General features: G+C 38.9%; 1 protein-coding gene across 1 annotated transcript in view; it reads right to left on the reverse strand.

Annotated features, from left to right (window-relative positions):
- The window catches only part of LOC149435116 (uncharacterized), a 30278-nt gene extending 11919 nt beyond the window's left edge, over nucleotides 1-18359 (reverse strand). Inside the window, exons 1-2 of the mRNA XM_089662998.1 lie at nucleotides 17348-18359; nucleotides 90-184 (exon numbers count right to left, since the gene is read on the reverse strand). Of these exons, the coding sequence (XP_089519124.1) occupies nucleotides 90-184; nucleotides 17348-17469 (217 nt within the window). The 5' untranslated portion in view covers nucleotides 17470-18359. The remainder of the gene's footprint in view (nucleotides 1-89; nucleotides 185-17347) is intronic.
- Between the last annotated feature and the right edge of the window lie 7889 nt (nucleotides 18360-26248).

Genomic DNA, 26248 nt, shown 5'->3' on the forward strand with positions numbered 1-26248 from the left:
GACAGTTGTCCATAGCAGGAGAGGGGCATGCTGGGTACATGTACATGGGCCCTACACATGAACACCATGAGCAATGTGACTTTGTGCACCTTGGGAGCAGACAGTGAATTCCTCGGGCTGGGCGTCCTTCTTGGATTTGAACGTTGGGTCGAGTTCCTCTGCGATGTTCCTTGGAGAATGCAGCCTGTAGGAGATTGAATATATGAATGAACGATCCCACCCAACATTCCAACCCTTCATCATGGGGCCAGACGAAGGTTCCACAAGTCGGGGGCCGGCAGCCATGTCCATGTTGGATCTGATAAGAAGACATGACGGCCCTCATACATTAAAGTCCAACTCCAGCCAAAACTTGGTTCCCTGCTGGGGAATCTCTCCTGACTTCCTGCCCGGGGGACACCCCGTCCCCTCACTTTTCCTGTCCTGGTGTCACAGTGAACTATAAAAACCCAACAAGAGTTAAAACTTCCGGTTGAACTCGAAGGGTTAAAGGCAAATTTTTGTCTACATTTTGACTTTCCTTGTTCTTTGTCCCGACAGGCTCACCCCTCCCCCACTCCAGCGGCTGCACTTTGATGTCACTGCCTACAATGCAGGACCGGCAGCGGAGTCCACACCGAGGGGCCGCCCACATCCCGGGTATCGGCAGCCAGCGGGGCGAGAGATACGGTCCGTAAAATGAACGATTCCCTAGACAAAACGAGGGGGGGGGGGGTGTCGAAGGGGGGGGGGGGAGCCCCACCACAAGGGAAGTTTTTACATTTCCCGGGAGAGCAGCTTTAAATTGTTTTTAAAGAACATAATCACACGATTGGCCCCAGAAACGAATGGCCCAGAAATGGCCGTCTTCATTTCCAGAAAAGGAAGGAACTCTCCAGAATCTGATGACTTCACACAGATTGTGATTCACTGAAGCCGGCAGTCCCCGCCCTTAGGACCGCCTCTAAATGCATTTCCCCGGAAGGGGTCCCCCTGTCGGTCATCACCAAGTGACGCAGAGTTCAGTACTGACGTGTATTCCAGATACTACGGAGCTCATTCATGACTTCACCGCTTTCATAGGATATTATTTTGTATCCATTCAAGCCCTGATGAATGGGGAGCTCCGCCCCCTGAAACGCGTTGGATAAACATACAGAACCGGCGTGGTGAGCCTTCGTTTGGACTAAATAGGTTGTGACTTCCAGCATCCTGGTCCTGTCTTTATTTCAGGTACTTATATATCGCCGTCAATGTACTCCGCGCTTTACATATATATTGTACATTCACATCAGGCCCCGCCCCTGAGGAGCGTACAATCTAAGGTCCCTAACTTACATTCATACATACACATACTAGGGACAATATAGACAGGAGCCAATTCACCTCTCGGCATGTCTTTGGAGTGTGGGAGGAAACCGGAGTCCCCGGAGGAAACCCACGCAGGCACAGGGAGAGCATGCAGACTCCAGGCAGGTGGTGCTGTGGTTGGGATTCGAACCGACGACCCGAGTACTGCCAATTGACATTGGCTCCCGCTGCTGTCAATCACAGCCAGTGAGCCAATCAGGAGAGAGAGGGGGCATGGCCGCTCTGTGGCTGTGTGTGTGAATGGACACGCAGCGCTGTTGCTCGGGAGTACGCCGGCTCAGTTTCCCGTCATAGCCAGCAGCTTGCAATGGGGGCACCCAACAGGCGGGAGAGGCCAGTAACGCAGGTGGGGGACCGGACTGCTCTGTGTAAAACCATTACAGGGCGGGTAAGTATAGTATGTATAGGAAGTATATATGTTTGTCATTAAAAAAAGAAAAAAAAATCCCAAAAAAACAAAAAACAAAGACTTTAGTATCACTTTAAGGCTTGCCATGTTTGGTATCTATTGACTTGACGCAGCTTAAAGTCGTTCTAAAGGCTCAAGGCTTTTCACCTTCATGCATTACCCCCCCCCAATACTCACCTAAGCCCCCTCTTGATTCAGCGATGTGCACTGGGGTCTCGGCTATCCCAGGACTCCCTCTCCTCATTGGCTGGGACCGAAATTGGAGCCATTGACTCCCACTGCTGTCAATCACAGCCAGTGAGCCAATGAGAAGAGAGAGGGGCGGGGATGAGGCACAGCTCTGTGTGTGAATGGACACATGGAACAGCAGGTGCCCCTATAGCAAGCTGCTTGCTGTGGGGTCACCTGACAGGAGGAAGGGGCCAGGAGCGCCGGCGGGGGACCTGAGAAGAGGACGATCAAAACCACTACACAGAGCAGGTAAGAAATGTCATCTCCAAACATGGAAAGGTTTCTTCACAGTAAGAGCTGTGAGAATGTGGAATAGACTCCCTCCAGAGGTGGGTGTTGCCAGCTCAGTGGATTGCTGTAGGAAAGTCTTGGATTCTTTCTTGGATACACAGAATATAACTGGATAGAACATTTATAGGGAAAGGTGATCCCGGGAATATCCGATTGCCTCTCGGGGGATCAGGAAGGAATGTTTCCCTGCAGGAGGAGATTGGATCGTGCTTTGCTGGGATTCTGCCTTCCTCTGGATCCACTGTGGGTGGAGGATTGTAACTTGTTTTATGGTTGAACTGGATGGACTGTTGTCTTTTTTCATCCAGACTAACTATATAACTATGTAACTATATAACTATAACTATGTAACTATGTAACTATAACTATGTAACTATATAACTATATAACTATGTAACTATAACTATGTAACTATGTAACTATAACTATGTAACTATGTAACTATGTAACTTTAACTATGTAACTATATAACTATAACTATGTAACTATATAACTATATAACTATGTAACTATGTAACTATGTAACTATATAACTATGTAACTATATAACTATGTAACTATATAACTATGTAACTATGTAACTATATAACTATGTAACTATATAACTATATAACTATGTAACTATATAACTATGTAACTATATAACTATGTAACTATATAACTATGTAACTATGTAACTATATAACTATGTAACTATAACTATGTAACTATGTAACTATGTAACTTTAACTATGTAACTATATAACTATAACTATGTAACTATATAACTATATAACTATGTAACTATGTAACTATATAACTATATAACTATGTAACTATATAACTATGTAACTATATAACTATGTAACTATATAACTATATAACTATGTAACTATATAACTATGTAACTATGTAACTATGTAACTATATAACTATGTAACTATGTAACTATATAACTATGTAACTATGTAACTATATAACTATGTAACTATATAACTATATAACTATATAACTATGTAACTATATAACTATATAACTATGTAACTATATAACTATGTAACTATAACTATGTAACTATGTAACTATGTAACTTTAACTATGTAACTATATAACTATAACTATGTAACTATATAACTATATAACTATGTAACTATGTAACTATATAACTATGTAACTATATAACTATGTAACTATATAACTATGTAACTATATAACTATATAACTATGTAACTATGTAACTATGTAACTATATAACTATGTAACTATATAACTATATAACTATGTAACTATATAACTATGTAACTATGTAACTATGTAACTATATAACTATGTAACTATGTAACTATATAACTATGTAACTATGTAACTATATAACTATGTAACTATATAACTATATAACTATGTAACTATGTAACTATATAACTATGTAACTATGTAACTATGTAACTATATAACTATGTAACTATATAACTATATAACTATATAACTATGTAACTATATAACTATATAACTATGTAACTATATAACTATATAACTATGTAACTATATAACTATGTAACTATATAACTATGTAACTATGTAACTATGTAACTATAACTATGTAACTATGTAACTATATAACTATGTAACTATGTAACTATAACTATGTAACTATATAACTATATAACTATGTAACTATATAACTATGTAACTATAACTATGTAACTATATAACTATGTAACTATGTAACTATATAACTATATAACTATATAACTATATAACTATATAACTATGTAACTATATAACTATATAACTATGTAACTATAACTATGTAACTATATAACTATGTAACTATATAACTATGTAACTATATAACTATGTAACTATATAACTATGTAACTATGTAACTATGTAACTATGTAACTATATAACTATATAACTATGTAACTATAACTATGTAACTATATAACTATGTAACTATATAACTATATAACTATATAACTATGTAACTATATAACTATATAACTATGTAACTATATAACTATGTAACTATGTAACTATGTAACTATATAACTATATAACTATGTAACTATATAACTATATAACTATATAACTATGTAACTATGTAACTATAACTATGTAACTATATAACTATATAACTATGTAACTATGTAACTATGTAACTATAACTATGTAACTATATAACTATATAACTATGTAACTATAACTATGTAACTATATAACTATGTAACTATGTAACTATGTAACTATAACTATGTAACTATATAACTATATAACTATGTAACTATAACTATGTAACTATAACTATGTAACTATATAACTATGTAACTATATAACTATGTAACTATGTAACTATGTAACTATATAACTATGTAACTATGTAACTATATAACTATGTAACTATGTAACTATGTAACTATATAACTATGTAACTATATAACTATGTAACTATATAACTATATAACTATGTAACTATGTAACTATAACTATGTAACTATATAACTATGTAACTATATAACTATGTAACTATATAACTATATAACTATGTAACTATGTAACTATGTAACTATGTAACTATGTAACTATATAACTATGTAACTATGTAACTATATAACTATATAACTATGTAACTATGTAACTATGTAACTATAACTATGTAACTATATAACTATGTAACTATGTAACTATATAACTATGTAACTATGTAACTATAACTATGTAACTATATAACTATGTAACTATATAACTATGTAACTATAACTATGTAACTATATAACTATGTAACTATATAACTATGTAACTATGTAACTATATAACTATGTAACTATATAACTATATAACTATGTAACTATATAACTATAACTATGTAACTATATAACTATATAACTATGTAACTATGTAACTATGTAACTATATAACTATGTAACTATATAACTATAACTATGTAACTATATAACTATATAACTATGTAACTATGTAACTATGTAACTATATAACTATGTAACTATGTAACTATATAACTATGTAACTATATAACTATATAACTATAACTATGTAACTATGTAACTATATAACTATAACTATGTAACTATGTAACTATAACTATGTAACTATATAACTATATAACTATGTAACTATAACTATGTAACTATGTAACTATAACTATGTAACTATGTAACTATGTAACTTTAACTATGTAACTATATAACTATAACTATGTAACTATATAACTATGTAACTATGTAACTATGTAACTATGTAACTATATAACTATGTAACTATATAACTATGTAACTATATAACTATGTAACTATGTAACTATATAACTATGTAACTATATAACTATATAACTATGTAACTATATAACTATGTAACTATATAACTATGTAACTATATAACTATGTAACTATGTAACTATATAACTATGTAACTATAACTATGTAACTATGTAACTATGTAACTTTAACTATGTAACTATATAACTATAACTATGTAACTATATAACTATATAACTATGTAACTATGTAACTATATAACTATGTAACTATATAACTATGTAACTATATAACTATGTAACTATATAACTATATAACTATGTAACTATGTAACTATATAACTATGTAACTATATAACTATATAACTATGTAACTATATAACTATGTAACTATGTAACTATGTAACTATATAACTATGTAACTATGTAACTATATAACTATGTAACTATGTAACTATATAACTATGTAACTATATAACTATATAACTATATAACTATGTAACTATATAACTATATAACTATGTAACTATATAACTATGTAACTATAACTATGTAACTATGTAACTATGTAACTTTAACTATGTAACTATATAACTATAACTATGTAACTATATAACTATATAACTATGTAACTATGTAACTATATAACTATGTAACTATATAACTATGTAACTATATAACTATGTAACTATATAACTATATAACTATGTAACTATGTAACTATATAACTATGTAACTATATAACTATATAACTATGTAACTATGTAACTATGTAACTATGTAACTATGTAACTATATAACTATGTAACTATGTAACTATATAACTATGTAACTATGTAACTATATAACTATGTAACTATATAACTATATAACTATATAACTATGTAACTATATAACTATGTAACTATGTAACTATGTAACTATATAACTATGTAACTATATAACTATATAACTATATAACTATGTAACTATATAACTATATAACTATGTAACTATATAACTATATAACTATGTAACTATATAACTATGTAACTATATAACTATGTAACTATGTAACTATGTAACTATAACTATGTAACTATGTAACTATATAACTATGTAACTATGTAACTATAACTATGTAACTATATAACTATATAACTATGTAACTATATAACTATGTAACTATAACTATGTAACTATATAACTATGTAACTATGTAACTATATAACTATATAACTATATAACTATATAACTATATAACTATGTAACTATATAACTATATAACTATGTAACTATAACTATGTAACTATATAACTATGTAACTATATAACTATGTAACTATATAACTATGTAACTATATAACTATGTAACTATGTAACTATGTAACTATGTAACTATATAACTATATAACTATGTAACTATAACTATGTAACTATATAACTATGTAACTATATAACTATATAACTATATAACTATGTAACTATATAACTATATAACTATGTAACTATATAACTATGTAACTATGTAACTATGTAACTATATAACTATATAACTATGTAACTATATAACTATATAACTATATAACTATGTAACTATGTAACTATAACTATGTAACTATATAACTATATAACTATGTAACTATGTAACTATGTAACTATAACTATGTAACTATATAACTATATAACTATGTAACTATAACTATGTAACTATATAACTATGTAACTATGTAACTATGTAACTATAACTATGTAACTATATAACTATATAACTATGTAACTATAACTATGTAACTATAACTATGTAACTATATAACTATGTAACTATATAACTATGTAACTATGTAACTATGTAACTATATAACTATGTAACTATGTAACTATATAACTATGTAACTATGTAACTATGTAACTATGTAACTATATAACTATGTAACTATATAACTATGTAACTATATAACTATATAACTATGTAACTATGTAACTATAACTATGTAACTATATAACTATGTAACTATATAACTATGTAACTATATAACTATATAACTATGTAACTATGTAACTATGTAACTATATAACTATGTAACTATGTAACTATATAACTATATAACTATGTAACTATGTAACTATGTAACTATAACTATGTAACTATATAACTATGTAACTATGTAACTATATAACTATGTAACTATGTAACTATAACTATGTAACTATATAACTATGTAACTATATAACTATGTAACTATAACTATGTAACTATATAACTATGTAACTATATAACTATGTAACTATGTAACTATATAACTATGTAACTATATAACTATATAACTATGTAACTATATAACTATAACTATGTAACTATATAACTATATAACTATGTAACTATGTAACTATGTAACTATATAACTATGTAACTATATAACTATGTAACTATATAACTATGTAACTATGTAACTATATAACTATGTAACTATATAACTATATAACTATGTAACTATATAACTATGTAACTATATAACTATGTAACTATATAACTATGTAACTATGTAACTATATAACTATGTAACTATAACTATGTAACTATGTAACTATGTAACTTTAACTATGTAACTATATAACTATAACTATGTAACTATATAACTATATAACTATGTAACTATGTAACTATATAACTATGTAACTATATAACTATGTAACTATATAACTATGTAACTATATAACTATGTAACTATATAACTATGTAACTATATAACTATATAACTATGTAACTATGTAACTATATAACTATGTAACTATATAACTATGTAACTATATAACTATATAACTATGTAACTATATAACTATGTAACTATGTAACTATATAACTATATAACTATGTAACTATATAACTATGTAACTATGTAACTATGTAACTATATAACTATGTAACTATATAACTATGTAACTATATAACTATGTAACTATATAACTATATAACTATGTAACTATATAACTATGTAACTATATAACTATATAACTATGTAACTATATAACTATGTAACTATGTAACTATGTAACTATATAACTATGTAACTATGTAACTATAACTATGTAACTATGTAACTATATAACTATATAACTATGTAACTATATAACTATGTAACTATGTAACTATATAACTATGTAACTATATAACTATGTAACTATGTAACTATATAACTATATAACTATGTAACTATATAACTATGTAACTATGTAACTATATAACTATGTAACTATATAACTATGTAACTATATAACTATGTAACTATGTAACTATAACTATGTAACTATGTAACTATATAACTATATAACTATGTAACTATATAACTATGTAACTATGTAACTATATAACTATGTAACTATATAACTATGTAACTATATAACTATGTAACTATGTAACTATAACTATGTAACTATGTAACTATATAACTATATAACTATGTAACTATATAACTATGTAACTATGTAACTATATAACTATGTAACTATATAACTATATAACTATGTAACTATATAACTATGTAACTATATAACTATGTAACTATATAACTATGTAACTATGTAACTATAACTATGTAACTATGTAACTATATAACTATGTAACTATGTAACTATATAACTATGTAACTATATAACTATATAACTATGTAACTATATAACTATATAACTATGTAACTATAACTATTTAACTATATAACTATATAACTATGTAACTATATAACTATATAACTATGTAACTATAACTATGTAACTATATAACTATGTAACTATGTAACTATATAACTATATAACTATGTAACTATGTAACTATGTAACTATGTAACTATGTAACTATATAACTATGTAACTATGTAACTATGTAACTATATAACTATATAACTATATAACTATGTAACTATATAACTATGTAACTATGTAACTATGTAACTATATAACTATGTAACTATATAACTATGTAACTATATAACTATATAACTATGTAACTATATAACTATGTAACTATATAACTATATAACTATGTAACTATGTAACTATGTAACTATATAACTATGTAACTATATAACTATGTAACTATGTAACTATATAACTATATAACTATGTAACTATATAACTATGTAACTATGTAACTATAACTATGTAACTATGTAACTATATAACTATATAACTATGTAACTATATAACTATATAACTATGTAACTATATAACTATGTAACTATATAACTATATAACTATGTAACTATATAACTATGTAACTATGTAACTATGTAACTATATAACTATGTAACTATGTAACTATATAACTATATAACTATGTAACTATATAACTATGTAACTATGTAACTATAACTATGTAACTATGTAACTATATAACTATATAACTATGTAACTATGTAACTATATAACTATGTAACTATATAACTATGTAACTATATAACTATGTAACTATGTAACTATAACTATGTAACTATGTAACTATATAACTATGTAACTATATAACTATGTAACTATATAACTATGTAACTATATAACTATATAACTATGTAACTATAACTATTTAACTATATAACTATGTAACTATGTAACTATGTAACTATATAACTATGTAACTATGTAACTATTTAACTATATAACTATGTAACTATGTAACTATGTAACTATATAACTATATAACTATGTAACTATATAACTATGTAACTATGTAACTATGTAACTATATAACTATGTAACTATGTAACTATATAACTATATAACTATGTAACTATATAACTATGTAACTATGTAACTATAACTATGTAACTATGTAACTATATAACTATGTAACTATATAACTATGTAACTATATAACTATGTAACTATATAACTATGTAACTATGTAACTATAACTATGTAACTATGTAACTATATAACTATGTAACTATATAACTATGTAACTATATAACTATGTAACTATATAACTATATAACTATGTAACTATAACTATTTAACTATATAACTATGTAACTATGTAACTATGTAACTATATAACTATGTAACTATGTAACTATGTAACTATGTAACTATGTAACTATGTAACTATGTAACTATATAACTATATAACTATGTAACTATGTAACTATATAACTATGTAACTATGTAACTATGTAACTATATAACTATGTAACTATATAACTATGTAACTATGTAACTATATAACTATATAACTATGTAACTATATAACTATGTAACTATGTAACTATGTAACTATAACTATGTAACTATGTAACTATATAACTATGTAACTATGTAACTATAACTATGTAACTATATAACTATGTAACTATGTAACTATATAACTATGTAACTATAACTATGTAACTATATAACTATGTAACTATGTAACTATATAACTATATAACTATATAACTATATAACTATGTAACTATAACTATGTAACTATATAACTATGTAACTATATAACTATGTAACTATATAACTATGTAACTATATAACTATGTAACTATATAACTATGTAACTATGTAACTATGTAACTATGTAACTATATAACTATGTAACTATATAACTATATAACTATATAACTATATAACTATGTAACTAACTATGTAACTATATAACTATATAATTATGTAACTATGTAACTATGTAACTATGTAACTATAACTATGTAACTATATAACTATATAACTATGTAACTATAACTATGTAACTATATAACTATGTAACTATATAACTATGTAACTATAACTATGTAACTATATAACTATGTAACTATATAACTATATAACTATGTAACTATGTAACTGTAACTATGTAACTATATAACTATGTAACTATGTAACTATATAACTATGTAACTATAACTATGTAACTATGTAACTATATAACTATGTAACTATAACTATGTAACTATATAACTATGTAACTATATAACTATGTAACTATATAACTATATAACTATATAACTATGTAACTATGTAACTATGTAACTATGTAACTATAACTATGTAACTATGTAACTATATAACTATGTAACTATGTAACTATATAACTATGTAACTATGTAACTATAACTATGTAACTATATAACTATATAACTATGTAACTATGTAACTATGTAACTATAACTATGTAACTATATAACCATGTAACTATAACTATATAACTATGTAACTGTAACTATGTAACTATGTAACTATATAACTATAACTATGTAACTATGTAACTATATAACTATAACTATGTAACTATATAACTATATAACTATGTAACTATATAACTATGTAACTATATAACTATGTAACTATGTAACTATAACTATATAACTATGTAACGATGTAACTATATAACTATAACTATGTAACTATATAACTATAACTATGTAACTATAAACATGTTTGTTATTCTTTCTTTAGAATCACTTTAATCTTTTATATTTGGTTATAATATTGAGTTCATTTGCCCTAAAATTCCTTGTCGCGCATTTTTATCTTGAAATAGGAGTTTGATAAATAGCGACGCAAATATCACGCAGCTTAAAAAATTGCAACCACAACCACCTTACTCCGCAGGGTTTCTGCTTTCAGAAGATATATACCTTTTGGGGGGTTAAAGTAAATTTTAGGAAAAAAATGTACATTTTACCTTGTGTGCAAACCCCCCCCTCCCCCCCTAAAAAAAAAAACTGCCCCAGTAGACAGGCGGTTAAAGAGGAGAGTCTATACCCCGCAGACTCCATGGTGCCGCTCATACCTCCGGGGCTTAGGACAGGTAAGTGACCCCACTGAACTGATTAATATAAATATCGGAAAGGAAGGATAAAGGACGGGAAATAATGGCGGCCATAGACGCTTCAGAAATCAGACGATTTTTCATCCGAAAGATTAATCGGTCGGTTTTCGCACTGTTGGTGGGTTAATTCGTCGGCCGGTTTTCGTGTTTTTTCCACGTTTGGATTATCGGTCATGTTGGAAAACTTGTGAAAAACAACCGATTTTCACGGCAATGATGGTCAAATCGTACGATCGTTTATACAAAAAAAAATATGCGCATGAGCCGCGACCTGATATTTCCTGTGATATGTCATGATTTTTACGACTTGGTCGGACGATTCTCGTAATCATTGGTGGTCACATTCGTTTAACGAACGACCGATTTTTCGTTTACCGGATGAAAATACACCCGGTTTGCGAGCCGTCTATGGAAATAGGGGGGGACCACTGGTAAGGGGGGGGGGGGTTGAAGGGAGGGAGATGGGGAAATGTTTCCATATATAGATTGGAGAATGTTGGAGTAAATGGAAATTGTAATATTTATACGGATGATAAAATATAAAAAACAAAAAAAAAAAAAAAAAAAGAGGACGGTCGCCCCATTGCAGGAGTCTGATGCCCGGCACACTGACTGCACACTGACGGCACACTGACTGCACACTGACGGCACACTGACGGCACACTGACTGCACACAGCTTTGTACGCATCCTGCTGAATGTTTCTCGTGTAGAACGACCCGCACCGCAGGCTGACGCCTACAGAATGTAATGAGTAGATTTCCACCGCGTTACACTGGTACGTGGCCCCCGACGCGCGGGCCGTGGTTATTTTTAGAAATCTGGTTTCTCAAAAAGGATAAACGAACGTGCAGCAAAAAAAAAAAAAAAAACAACAAAAACAAAAACCCACGGAGTGGAATGAGCCACCAGAAATAGAACGGGTTATCGGCGGAGGGAAATGTGGTGCGGCCAGAATGTGTTCCATTTCTTACGGGGATGGCGGTTGGGTCAGACCTGTGAAGTGGAGACATCGGCCCGGCCTAAGACCACAAAAGGTCAGCGACACCAAAACTACAAACCAGTCATCTGTTCCTTCAACACCATTATACAGGAGGGCGATCAGTTCATCCATTCACCATCCATTCACCATCCATTCACCATCCATTCACCATCCATTCACCCCCAAAACATCGCAGAAATTAGAACAACGACTAATGAAAAATATTAAAACAGCAGCACAGCGGCTAAATGGTCAGCACTTCTGCCTGGCAGTACTCGGGTCGTCGGTTTGAATCCAAACCACAGCACCACCTGCCTGGAGTTTGCATGTTCTCCCTGTGCCTGCGTGGGTTTCCTCCGGGGACTCCGGTTTCCTCCCACACTCCAAAGACATGCTGAGAGGTGAATTGGATCCTGTCTATATTGTCCCTAGTATGTGTATGTATGAATGTGAGTTAGGGACCTTAGATTGTACGCTCCTCGGGGGCGGGGACTGATGTGAATGTACAATATATATGTAAAGCGCGGAGTACATTGACGGCGATATATAAGTACCTGAAATAAAGACAGGACCAGGATGCTGGAAGTCACAACCTATTTAGTCCAAACGAAGGCTCACCACGCCGGTTCTGTATGTTTATCCAACGCGTTTCAGGGGGCGGAGCTCCCCATTCATCAGGGCTTGAATGGATACAGAAAAATATCCTATGAAACTGGTGAAGTCATGAATGAGCTCCGTAGTACCTGGAATACACGTCAGTACTGAACTCTGCATCACTTGGTGATGACCGACAGGGGGACCCCTTCCGGGGAAATGCATTTAGAGGCGGTCCTAAGGGCGGGGCCTGATGGGAAGGTACAATATACAGTTGTGCTCAAAAGTCTCCCTCCCCCGGCAGAAATTGTGGCATTGATATTGAACATATGATGGATCTGCCACAAAATGGTCTTTTATTGGAGGATGATGATCATGTTTGGCTCCTTTTTAAATCATAATGATAACAGAAATCACCCGAATGGCCCAGATCAGAAGTCCCCGCCCCCAGGATCAGAAGTCTCCGCCCCCAGGATCAGAAGTCTCCGCCCCCAGGATCAGAAGTCCCCGCCCCCAGGATCAGAAGTCCCCGCCCCCAGGATCAGAAGTCTCCGCCCCCAGGAACAGAAGTCTCCGCCCCCAGGAACAGAAGTCTCCGCCCCCAGGAACAGAAGTCTCCGCCCACAGGATCAGAAGTCCCCGCTCCAGGAACAGAAGTCTCCGCTCCAGGAACAGAAGTCTCCGCTCCAGGAACAGAAGTCTCCGCTCCAGGAACAGAAGTCTCCGCTCCAGGAACAGAAGTCTCCGCTCCAGGAACAGAAGTCTCCGCTCCAGGAACAGAAGTCTCCGCCCCCAGGATCAGAAGTCTCCGCCCCCAGGATCAGAAGTCTCCGCCCCCAGGATCAGAAGTCTCCGCCCCCAGGATCAGAAGTCTCCGCCCCCAGGATCAGAAGTCTCCGCCCCCAGGATCAGAAGTCTCCACCCCCAGGATCAGAAGTCTCCACCCCAGGATCAGAAGTCTCTGCCCCCAGGATCAGAAGTCTCTGCCCCCAGGATCAGAAGTCTCTGCCCCCAGGATCAGAAGTCTCTGCCCCCAGGATCAGAAGTCTCCATCCCCAGGATCAGAAGTCTCTGCCCCCAGGATCAGAAGTCTCTGCCCCCAGGATCAGAAGTCTTTGCCCCCAGGATCAGAAGTCTCCGCTCCAGGAACAGAAGTCTCCGCCCCCAGGAACAGAAGTCTCCGCTCCAGGAACAGAAGTCTCCGCCCCCAGGATCAGAAGTCTCCGCCCCCAGGATCAGAAGTCTCCGCCCCCAGGATCAGAAGTCTCCGCCCCCAGGATCAGAAGTCTCCGCCCCCAGGATCAGAAGTCTCCACCCCCAGGATCAGAAGTCTCCACCCCAGGATCAGAAGTCTCCACCCCAGGATCAGAAGTCTCCGCCCCCAGGATCAGAAGTCTCCGCCCCCAGGATCAGAAGTCTCCGCCCCCAGGATCAGAAGTCTCTGCCCCCAGGATCAGAAGTCTTTGCCCCCAGGATCAGAAGTCTCGCCCCCAGGATCAGAAGTCTCTGCCCCCAGGATCAGAAGTCTCTGCCCCCAGGATCAGAAGTCTCTGCCCCCAGGATCAGAAGTCTCTGCCCCCAGGATCAGAAGTCTCTGCCCCCAGGATCAGAAGTCTCTGCCCCCAGGATCAGAAGTCTCTGCCCCCAGGATCAGAAGTCTCTGCCCCGAGGATCAGAAGTCTCTGCCCCCAGGATCAGAAGTCTCTGCCCCCAGGATCAGAAGTCTCTGCCCCCAGGATCAGAAGTCTCTGCCCCCAGGATCAGAAGTCTCCCGCCCCCAGGATCAGAAGTCTCCGCCCCCTGGAATGTTTGGCCTTGGTACAGACACACAAGGTGACACACACGGGTTAAAATGCCAATTAGAGGTTAATGTCCCACATCTGTGGATTTTTAAATTACAATTAGTGTTCAGAAAAGAACTGTCAAAAGACCTGCGTAACAAGGTAATGGAACTTTATAAAGATGGAAAAGGACATAAAAGATGTCCAAAGCCTTGAATCCCGGACAATTCTTCTGGCAGTTGTGGCGGCAATCTTTCTTAGTCTACCTGACCTTGGCTTGGTATCCAGAGATCCCCGAACTTCCCACTTCTTAATAGGTGATCTAACAGCACTGATTGGCATATTCAAGGCTTTGGACGTCTTTTTATGTCCTTTTCCATCTTTATAAAGTTCCATTACCTTGTTACACAGGTCTTTTGACAGTTCTTTTCTGAACACTGGGCCAGTTAATACCCTAAGGCCCATACTGCTTCACAAACATGACCTGCAAGAAACATTATAGAAAGCAGTCTATGAAAAATACGCCCAGGTCCAGCCAAAAACGAAAACAGAAAAGGGTTCAAATCTAGTGTTTGAGGAAATTTTCCCGCACTTCCTGTCAGAACAGGAAGTGATGGGAAATCCCTCCAACAGGAACACAGACCAGGCTTTTAGTAGAACGAAGAAAGGTTCGAACTTCTGACTGTTTTTATGGCAGTTCGTGTTTTCCAGTCCAGTGACAACCCCTTCTACCCATTTCTCTTGTAGGTGTCATAAGGACAGGAACTGAAGGAAAATTTACCCAACAGAGAAAACCGAGAGACAGAAACCTGATAAAATGTTAACTTTCCCCCAATCTTTCCAAAACTGAAAGAAACAGAAGACAGTTTGGCTGGAGTTCGGCTTAAACGTTTCTTGTACTTGGTGGACTGTGTAGTCTTAGTCGGTGGACTGTGAAGTCTTAGTCGGTGGACTGTGTAATCTGAGTTGGTGGACTGTGGAATCTGAGTTGGTGGACTGTGGAATCTGAGTTGGTGGACTGTGTAGTCTTAGTTGGTGGACTGTGTAGTCTTAGTTGGTGGACTGTGTAATCTGAGTTGGTGGACTGTGGAATCTGAGTTGGTGGACTGTGAAGTCTTAGTTGGTGGACTGTGTAGTCTTAGTTGGTGGACTGTGTAGTCTTAGTTGGTGGACTGTGAAGTCTTAGTTGGTGGTCTGTGTAGTCTTAGTTGGTGGGACTGTGTAGTCTTAGTTGGTGGACTGTGTAGTCTTAGTTGGTGGACTGTGTAGTCTTAGTCGGTGGTCTGTGTAATCTGAGTTGGTGGACTGTGAAGTCTTAGTCGGTGGTCTGTGGAATCGCAGTTGGTGGTCTGTGTAATCTTAGTTGGTGGACTGTGAAGTCTTAGTCGGTGGACTGTGAAATCTTAGTCGGTGGACTGTGTAGTCTTAGTTGGTGGACTGTGTAGTCTTAATTGGTGGACTGTGTAGTCTTAGTCGGTGGACTGTGTAATCTTAGTCGGTGGTCTGTGTAATCGCAGTTGGTGGACTGTGTAATCGCAGTTGGTGGACTGTGTAATCGCAGTTGGTGGACTGTGTAATCGCAGTCGGTGGACTGTGTAATCGCAGTCGGTGGACTGTGTAGTCGCAGTCGGTGGACTGTGTAGTCGCAGTCGGTGGACTGTGTAATCTTACTTGGCCTGGTCACAAGTTGCGTCCACAGCCAGCAGCTCCATCTTCTCCGGTGTGCGGCACTCGGGTCGGTGATGCCAGTCCCTCAGAGTCCAAGCGTCCTTGGTTGTCAGAAGGCACTTCATTCTGAGGAAACCAAATAGGATGTTACCGAGTTATCCCAGCCAACCCGAGGAGCACAAATCTTCACAACCCTTCGTGATATCTCCCCATGTCCTACAAAGTCCACCCTGGACTGGAACCTGAGAATATCTCCCCATTATCCTAAAAAGTCCACCCAGGACTGGAACCTGAGAATGATATCTCCCCATTATCCTACAAAGTCACCCTGGACTAGAACCTGAGAATATCTCCCCATGTCCTACAAAGTCCACCCAGGACTAGAACCTGAGAATATCTCCCCATTATCCTACAAAGTCCACCCAGGACTGGAACCTGAGAATATCTCCCCATTATCCTACAAAGTCCACCCAGGACTGGAACCTGACAATGATATCTCCCCATTATCCTACAAAGTCCACCCTGGACTGGAACCTGACAATGATATCTCCCCATTATCCTACAAAGTCCACCCAGGACTGGAACCCGACAATGATATCTCCCCATTATCCTACAAAGTCCACCCAGGACTGGAACCTGAGAATATCTCCCCATTATCCTAAAAAGTCCATCCAGGACTGGAACCTGAGAATATCTCCCCATTATCCTACAAAGTCCACCCAGGACTGGAACCTGACAATGATATCTCCCCATTATCCTACAAAGTCCACCCAGGACTGGAACCTGAGAATGAACAGCCTGGACATTTGGTCCCCAAGGTGCACTTCCTCATGGCAGGCAATAGAAGTCTTTGTACTTGAACCGCAAACCATGGGGGATGGGGTGACCACCAATGAAGACGTTACCCCTACCTAGAGTGAGGAGTCTTCAAGTCAAACTCCATTCACCAAAAAACAACTCTTCCAATATGTGTAACCCGGAGACCCGTCACCAGAACATTCCTCATTTATAGGACTGTTTGGACAACGAATATATTATATGTGATTTCCACAGAAAGTCCCCCTTTGTGTCGACACCCCAAGCCACGAGACTGGTGCTGGGGCCGCCATCTTGGAAGTGAGGTCAGCACCCCCAGGAGAAATCATTGTATTCTCCTTCATTCCTCCCCCCAACAGCTACATAAAGGTTAGGAGGCGGGCCGGAGAAAGGGGTGGGAGGGCTGGAGAAATGGTGGTGGGGGAGGGTTGGAGAAAGGTGCCGGAGAAATGGGCGGGAGGGAGGGCCGGAGAAAGGGCGGGAGAGGGTCGGAGAAAGTGGTGGGGAGAGGTCGGAGAAAGTGGTGGGGGGAGGGTCGGAGAAAGGTGCCGGAGAAATGGGCGGGAGGGAGGGCCGGAGAAAGGGCGGGGGGAGGGCGGAGAAAGGGGTGGGGGGAGGGCCGGAGAAAGTGGCAGGGGGAGGGCGGGAGGGCCGGAGAAAGTGGCGGGGGGAGGGTCGGAGAAGGGGCCTGAGAAATGGGCGGGGAGGGAGGGTCAGAGAGAAGGGGTGGGAGGGCTGGAGAAAGGGACCGGAGAAAGGGGCGGGGTGGAGGGCTGGAGAAAGGGGCGGGAGAATGGGTGGGAGGGAGGGCCGGAGAAAGGGGCGGGGGCTGGAGAAAGGGGAAGGAGAAAGGGGCGGGAGGGCTGGAGAAAGGGGAAGGAGAAAGGGGCGGGAATGCTGGAGAAAGGGAGGAGAAAGGGGCGGGAAGGTTGGAGAAAGGGCGGGGAGAGGGATGAGGAGGGGCGAAGGAGCTGGTCCAGCTCAGACAGTAATTAAACGTCCCAGACAAGGGGAGGGCTATGACAAGCGAGGAGGAAAGGCTGAAAGCTGCCACCTTCTGGAGTCTCCATTCCCAGACATTTCAGAGGCACATAAAGTCAATTACAATTTATTTCAGGAAAGAAAACTTCCGGAAACACTGAGAACCCGACTGTCCCGCGCCCCACCTACTACTATGGTTCACGTTTCATGGACTCTCTAACATATTCCTGTGTCTCAAAAGTCGTTCTTTTAAACATTTTAAATCGGCACTTCTCATTATAATCCCTGGTGTTCCTGCCATGATAAGTCCTTTGTTCAGGCACTTCCTGTTATAGGGTGACAACGCTCTATGCATTTGTCCCAACTGTGCTCATGCGTTGTCACCCTGTCATACAAGCTTCCAATGGGGGACTCTGTACCTCTCTAAATCCATTCTGATCACTATATAATAAACAATGTTACTTTGTATCTCTCATCTAATCGATGTTTATAAACAAGTTACTTTGTATCTCTCTATCTCCCGTCTGATCGATGTTTATAAACAATGTTACTTTGTATCTCTCATCTAATCGATGTTTTATAAACAATGTTACTTTGTATCTCTCTATCTCCCGTCTGATCGATGTTTTATAAACAATGTTACTTTGTATCTCTCATCTAATCGATGTTTATAAACAATGTTACTTTGTATCTCTCCATCCCCCGTCTGATCGATGTTTATAAACAATGTTACATTGTCATCTCACTCTCTGATCGATGTTTATAAACAATGTTACTTTGATCTCTCCATCTCCCAGCTGATCGATGTTTATAAACAATGTTACTTTGTACTCTCCATCTCCCGTCTGATCGATATTTATAAACAATGTTACTTTGTATCTCTCTATCTCCCGTCTGAGCGATGTTTTATAAACAATGTTACTTTGTATCTCTATCTCCCGTCTGATCGATGTTTATAAACAATGTTACTTTGTGTCTCTCTATCTCCCGTCTGATCGATGTTTATAAACAATGTTACTTTGTATCTCTATCTCCCGTCTGATCGATGTTTATAAACAATGTTACTTTGTGTCTCTCTATCTCCCGTCTGATCGATGTTTATAAACAATGTTACTTTGTATCTCTATCCCCCGTCTGATCAATGTTTATAAACAATGTTACTTTGTATCTCTCCATCTCCCGTCTGATCGATGTTTATAAACAATGTTACTTTGTATCTCTCCATCTCCCGTCTGATCGATGTTTATAAACAATGTTACTTTGTATCTCTCCATCTCCCGTCTGATCGATGTTTATAAACAATGTTACTTTGTATCTCTCCATCTCCCGTCTGATCGATGTTTATAAACAATGTGTCAGGTGGTCTTTTCTTGATGGCAGCATCTACTAGAACGGCTTCATTTATAAAGCAACTCCTGGCTGTAATTTCAGGAATGGAGGCTCTCCAGTAAGTAGGACGAGGGGTGCTGCAGGACGGGGCAGGAGGACTGGATGTACTGCACACCATTTGTAATTCGATGACGATTATTTGGCGCACGGCATCCGAAACTGGTTCAGCTCTCTGACAATACAGTTCAAAATCCGGGAGACGAGTTATTTTCTGCCAACCTCCTCAGATCTGCGGAGAATCAGGAATGGACGCACACAGCAGAGGAATCAGGAATGGACGCACACAGAAGAGGAATCAGGAATGGACGCACACAGAAGAGGAATCAGGAATGGACGCACACAGAAGCGGAATCAGGAATGGACGCACACAGAAGAGGAATCAGGAATGGACGCACACAGAAGAGGAATCAGGAATGGACGCACACAGAAGAGGAATCAGGAATGGACGCACACAGCAGAGGAATCAGGAATGGACGCACACAGCAGAGGAATCAGGAATGGACGCACACAGAAGCGGAATCAGGAATGGACGCACACAGCAGAGGAATCAGGAATGGACGCACACAGAAGAGGAATCAGGAATGGACGCACACAGCAGAGGAATCAGGAATGGACGCACACAGAAGAGGAATCAGGAATGGACGCACACAGAAGCGGAATCAGGAATGGACGCACACAGAAGCGGAATCAGGAATGGACGCACACAGAAGCGGAATCAGGAATGGACGCACACAGAAGCGGAATCAGGAATGGACGCACACAGAAGAGGAATCAGGAATGGACGCACACAGAAGCGGAATCAGGAATGGACGCACACAGAAGAGGAATCGGGAATGGACGCACACAGAAGCGGAATGGGGAATGGACGCACACAGAAGAGGAATCGGGAATGGACGCACACAGAAGCGGAATCAGGAATGGACGCACACAGCAGAGGAATCGGGAATGGACGCACACAGAAGAGGAATCAGGAATGGACGCACACAGAAGAGGAATCAGGAATGGACGCACACAGAAGAGGAATCAGGAATGGACGCACACAGAAGAGGAATCAGGAATGGACGCACACAGAAGAGGAATCAGGAATGGACGCACACAGCAGAGGAATCAGGAATGGACGCACACAGCAGAGGAATCAGGAATGGACGCACACAGAAGCGGAATCAGAAATGGACGCACACAGAAGAGGAATCAGGAATGGACGCACACAGAAGAGGAATCAGGAATGGACGCACACAGAAGAGGAATCAGGAATGGACGCACACAGAAGAGGAATCAGGAATGGACGCACACAGAAGAGGAATCAGGAATGGACGCACACAGAAGAGGAATCAGGAATGGACGCACACAGAAGAGGAATCAGGAATGGACGCACACAGAAGAGGAATCAGGAATGGACGCACACAGAAGCGGAATCAGGAATGGACGCACACAGAAGCGGAATCAGGAATGGACGCACACAGAAGCGGAATCAGGAATGGACGCACACAGAAGAGGAATCAGGAATGGACGCACACAGAAGCGGAATCAGGAATGGACGCACACAGAAGCGGAATCAGGAATGGACGCACACAGAAGCGGAATCAGGAATGGACGCACACAGAAGCGGAATCAGGAATGGACGCACACAGCGGAGGAATCAGGAATGGACGCACACAGAAGAGGAATCAGGAATGGACGCACACAGAAGCAGAATCTGGCTGCACGCTGACAGTTATCACAATGCCATCCGAGTGACTCCGGAGGAAATCATCGATGTTTGTTGGGGGTTCATTTTGAAGCCTCACAGTGATGATCAGAGGAAAGGATGGATGGTGCTGCGCTCCCCCCGATGAGCCGCCGTTCGGCTTCCTGCTCTGTATCAGCTGATCGCTGTGGTTGCTCATTACCCAGCAAAGAGGAAATCTCTTCCAGAAATCGCAGCTCTATATCTAGAAATGGCCGCGGCTGACGCAACTTCAGAGGAAGTTCTAGAACGGCGCCTTCTGGTAACTGAGATGAGCCGGCCGCAGGACTGGTGATGGCGGCCAGAAAAACCAACAGCAAGGTGTCTGAGGTGAGCAGGCCTTGCAGAGTGCACCGGGTGGTCACATGGTGCTCATACAACGCCCGGCCTGAAGGCTACAGAGCCAGAACCTCAACCTGCAGATCCACGACAACGTGAGAACTAACTGCGTGACACGAGAACTAACTGCGGGACACGAGAACTAACTGCGGGACACGAGAACTAACTGCGGGACATCAGAACTAACTGCGGGACACGAGAACTAACTGCGTGACACGAGAACTAACTGCGGGACACGAGAACTAACTGCGGGGACACGAGAACTAACTGCACGACACGAGAACTAACTGCGTGACATCAGAACTAACTGCGGGACACGAGAACTAACTGCACGACACGAGAACTAACTGCGTGACATCAGAACTAACTGCGGGACACGAGAACTAACTGCGTGACACGAGAACTAACTGCGTGACACGAGAACTAACTGCGGGACACGAGAACTAACTGCAGGACACGAGAACTAACTGCATGACATGAGAACTAACTGCCATTTTATTACAGTTGTGTTGAAAATACTAGCCGTCAGACATCACTAACCGGATCAATCTCTGTTTTTTGGTGGAAATGATATTTCTACATGGCAAATAATTCCTAGCAGGTGTAGTAGAGTCATAGAAATCCAACAGACCCGACAGTCATGACATGCGTGCTGCTGATTCTGTGTCATTGAATCACTCATTGAAAGGGGCGTGTTCACAATAATAGCCGTGTGGAGTTCTATTAGTGACGTCATTCATTCTTTGATAAACAGGTGGCAATTATTGCCCTTATTTAAGGAAGGAAGGCAGCAAATGTTGGACATGCTGGTTACAGTGCATTTCTCTCTGAAATTCTGAGGAAAATGGGTCGTTCCAGACATTGTTCAGAAGAACAGCGTACCTTGATTACAAAGTTGATTGGAGGGGAGAACATATAAAGAAGAAGTAAATGATCGGCTGCTCAGCTAAAATGATGGCAAATGCTTTAAAATGGCAACCAAAACCTGAAAGACGTTGAAGAAAGCGAAAAACTGCCATTGGAATGGATAGAAGAATAGCCAAAATGGGGCGGACTCAGCCAACAATCAGCTCCAGGAAGATGAAAGAAGGTGTGACGTTCCCTGTGAGGACTCAGCCAACAATCAGCTCCAGGAAGATGAAAGAAGGTGTGACGTTCCCTGTGAGGACTCAGCCAACAATCAGCTCCAGGAAGATGAAAGAAGGTGTGACGTTCCCTGTGAGGACTGTTACAATTAGAAGACGCTGATGTAAAGCCAAGCTATCTGCAAGAAGTCCCCGCAAAGTCCCCACTGTTGGGAAAAAGACGTGTGCTGAAGAGGTTACAATCTGCCAAAGAGCACATTGACTGGCCTAAAGAGAAATGGGGCAACATTTTGTGGGCTGATGGAAGGAAGATTGTTCTTTTTGGGTCTAGTGGGCGGAGACAGTTTGTCAGACGACCCCCAAACACTGAATTCAAGCCACAGTACACTGTGAAGACTGTGAAGCATGGTGGTGCAAGCATCATGATATGGGGATGTTTCTCATACTACGGTGTTGGGCCTATTTATCGCATACCAGGGATCATGGATCAGTTTGAATCCATCAGAATACTTGAAGAGGTCATGCTGCCTTATGCTGAAGAGGAAATGCCCTTGAAATGGGGGTTCCAACAAGACAACGACCCCAAAACACACCAGTAAACGCACAACATCTTGGTTCCAGACCAACAAGATGGACGTTATGGAGTGGCCAGCCCAATACCCCGGATCTTCATCCAATAGAACACTTGTGGGGTGACATCAAAAATGCCGTTTTCTGAGGCCAAACCAAGAAATCGAGAAGAACTGTGGAATGTGGTCCAATCATCCTGGGCTGGAATACCTGATCACAGGGGCCAGAAGTTGGGGGACTCCATGCAACACAGATGTACAGCAGTTCTCAGAAACAGTGCGACTACAACCAAATATTCATGAAGTCATTCAAAGGAAAGCAAAATCTTCAAAACATTTCTCAGGTTATATAGTGAATGTTGGAGTTTGTAAAGAAGAATACAAACACGGCCATTTTTTTGAACCGTCTAATATTCACTTTTCTTCCATTTTTTTAGAGGAACAACACAAATTTGATGTATTTTTCTTCATGTTGTGATTTGGAATAGAATGTGTCGTGTTCCCAATGCATTTGTGTGGATGGAAAGAAAAGGATTAGAAGGATTTGCAGCTTCAGTCACTTTTTCCATCACACGGATATTATTCTGAACACAACTGTATGTGAGAACAAAACAACAACTTGTCTTCATCCAATGCAAAGAGGCAGCACTGAGTGACACCAGACACGGCCCCCAGCAATGGCTGCATGTCATTTCTCAGGGTGGGTTTCCAGATGGTGACAACAGTGGGCCACAGCTAAATAATATGGGCTGAAACTGTTACCTGATGGGCAGAGGTCTCCAAACTGTGCCCTGGGGGCCGCATGTGGCCCTTTGCCAGCCTCTAACCGGCACTTGGGGCACTATTCCTCTGAATGATACAAGACACTATTCCTCCCACTGACACCAACAATGGGGCACTATTCCTCCCACTGACACCAACAATGGGGCACTAATCCTCCCACTGACACCAACAATGGGGCACTATTCCTCTGAATGATGCAAGGCACTATGCCTCCCACTGACACCAACAATGGGTCACTACTCCTTCCACTGACACCAACGAGGGGGGGCACTATTCTTCCCACTGACACCAACAATGGGGCACTATTCCTCCCACTGACACCAACAATGGGGCACTATTCCCCCCACTGACACCAATGATGGGATACTATTCCTCCCACTTACACCAACAATGGGGCACTATTCCTCCCACTGACACCAACAATGGGGCACTATTCCTCCCACTGACACCAACAATGGGGCACTATTCCTCCCACTGACACCAACAATGGGGCACTATTCCTCCCACTGACACCAACGATGGGGCACTATTCCGCCCACTGACACCAATGATGGGGCACTATTCCTCCCACTGACACCAATGATGGGGCACTATTCCTCCCACTGACACCAATGATGGGGCACTATTCCTCCCACTGACACCAAAGATGGGGCACAATTCCTCTCACTGACACCAAAGATGGGGCACAATTCCTCTCACTGACACCAACGATGGGGCACAATTCCTCCCACTTACACCAACAATGGGGCACAATTCCTCCCCACTGACACCAATGATGGGGCACTATTCCTCCCACTGACACCAATGATGGGGCACTATTCCTCCCACTGACACCAACGATGGGGCACAATTCCTCCCACTGACACCAACTATTTCTCCCCCTAATACTAAAGATGTGACGTTGTTTCGTCATGGCCCCCAGTGGCAGCAGCCCCACCCTTCCGTCATGGCACCCGGTGGCAGCAGCCCACCCTTCCGTCATGGCCCCGGTGGCAGCAGCCCACCCTTCCGTCATGGCCCTCGGTGGCAGCAGCCCACCCTTCCGTCATGGCCCTCGGTGGCAGCAGACCAACCCTTCCGTCATGGCCCCCGGTGGCAGCAGACCAACCCTTTCCTCATGGCCCCCGATGGCAGCAGACCAACCCTTCCATCATGGCCCACAGTCTCAGCAGCCCACCCTTCCATTATGGCCCCCACTCACAGCAGCCCACCCTTC

This window comes from Staurois parvus, unplaced genomic scaffold (genome assembly GCF_062004578.1).
Source record: "Staurois parvus isolate SC_StPar_1 unplaced genomic scaffold, SC_StPar_1.0 ptg001607l, whole genome shotgun sequence".
In the NCBI taxonomy this organism is placed as follows: Eukaryota; Metazoa; Chordata; class Amphibia; order Anura; family Ranidae; genus Staurois; species Staurois parvus.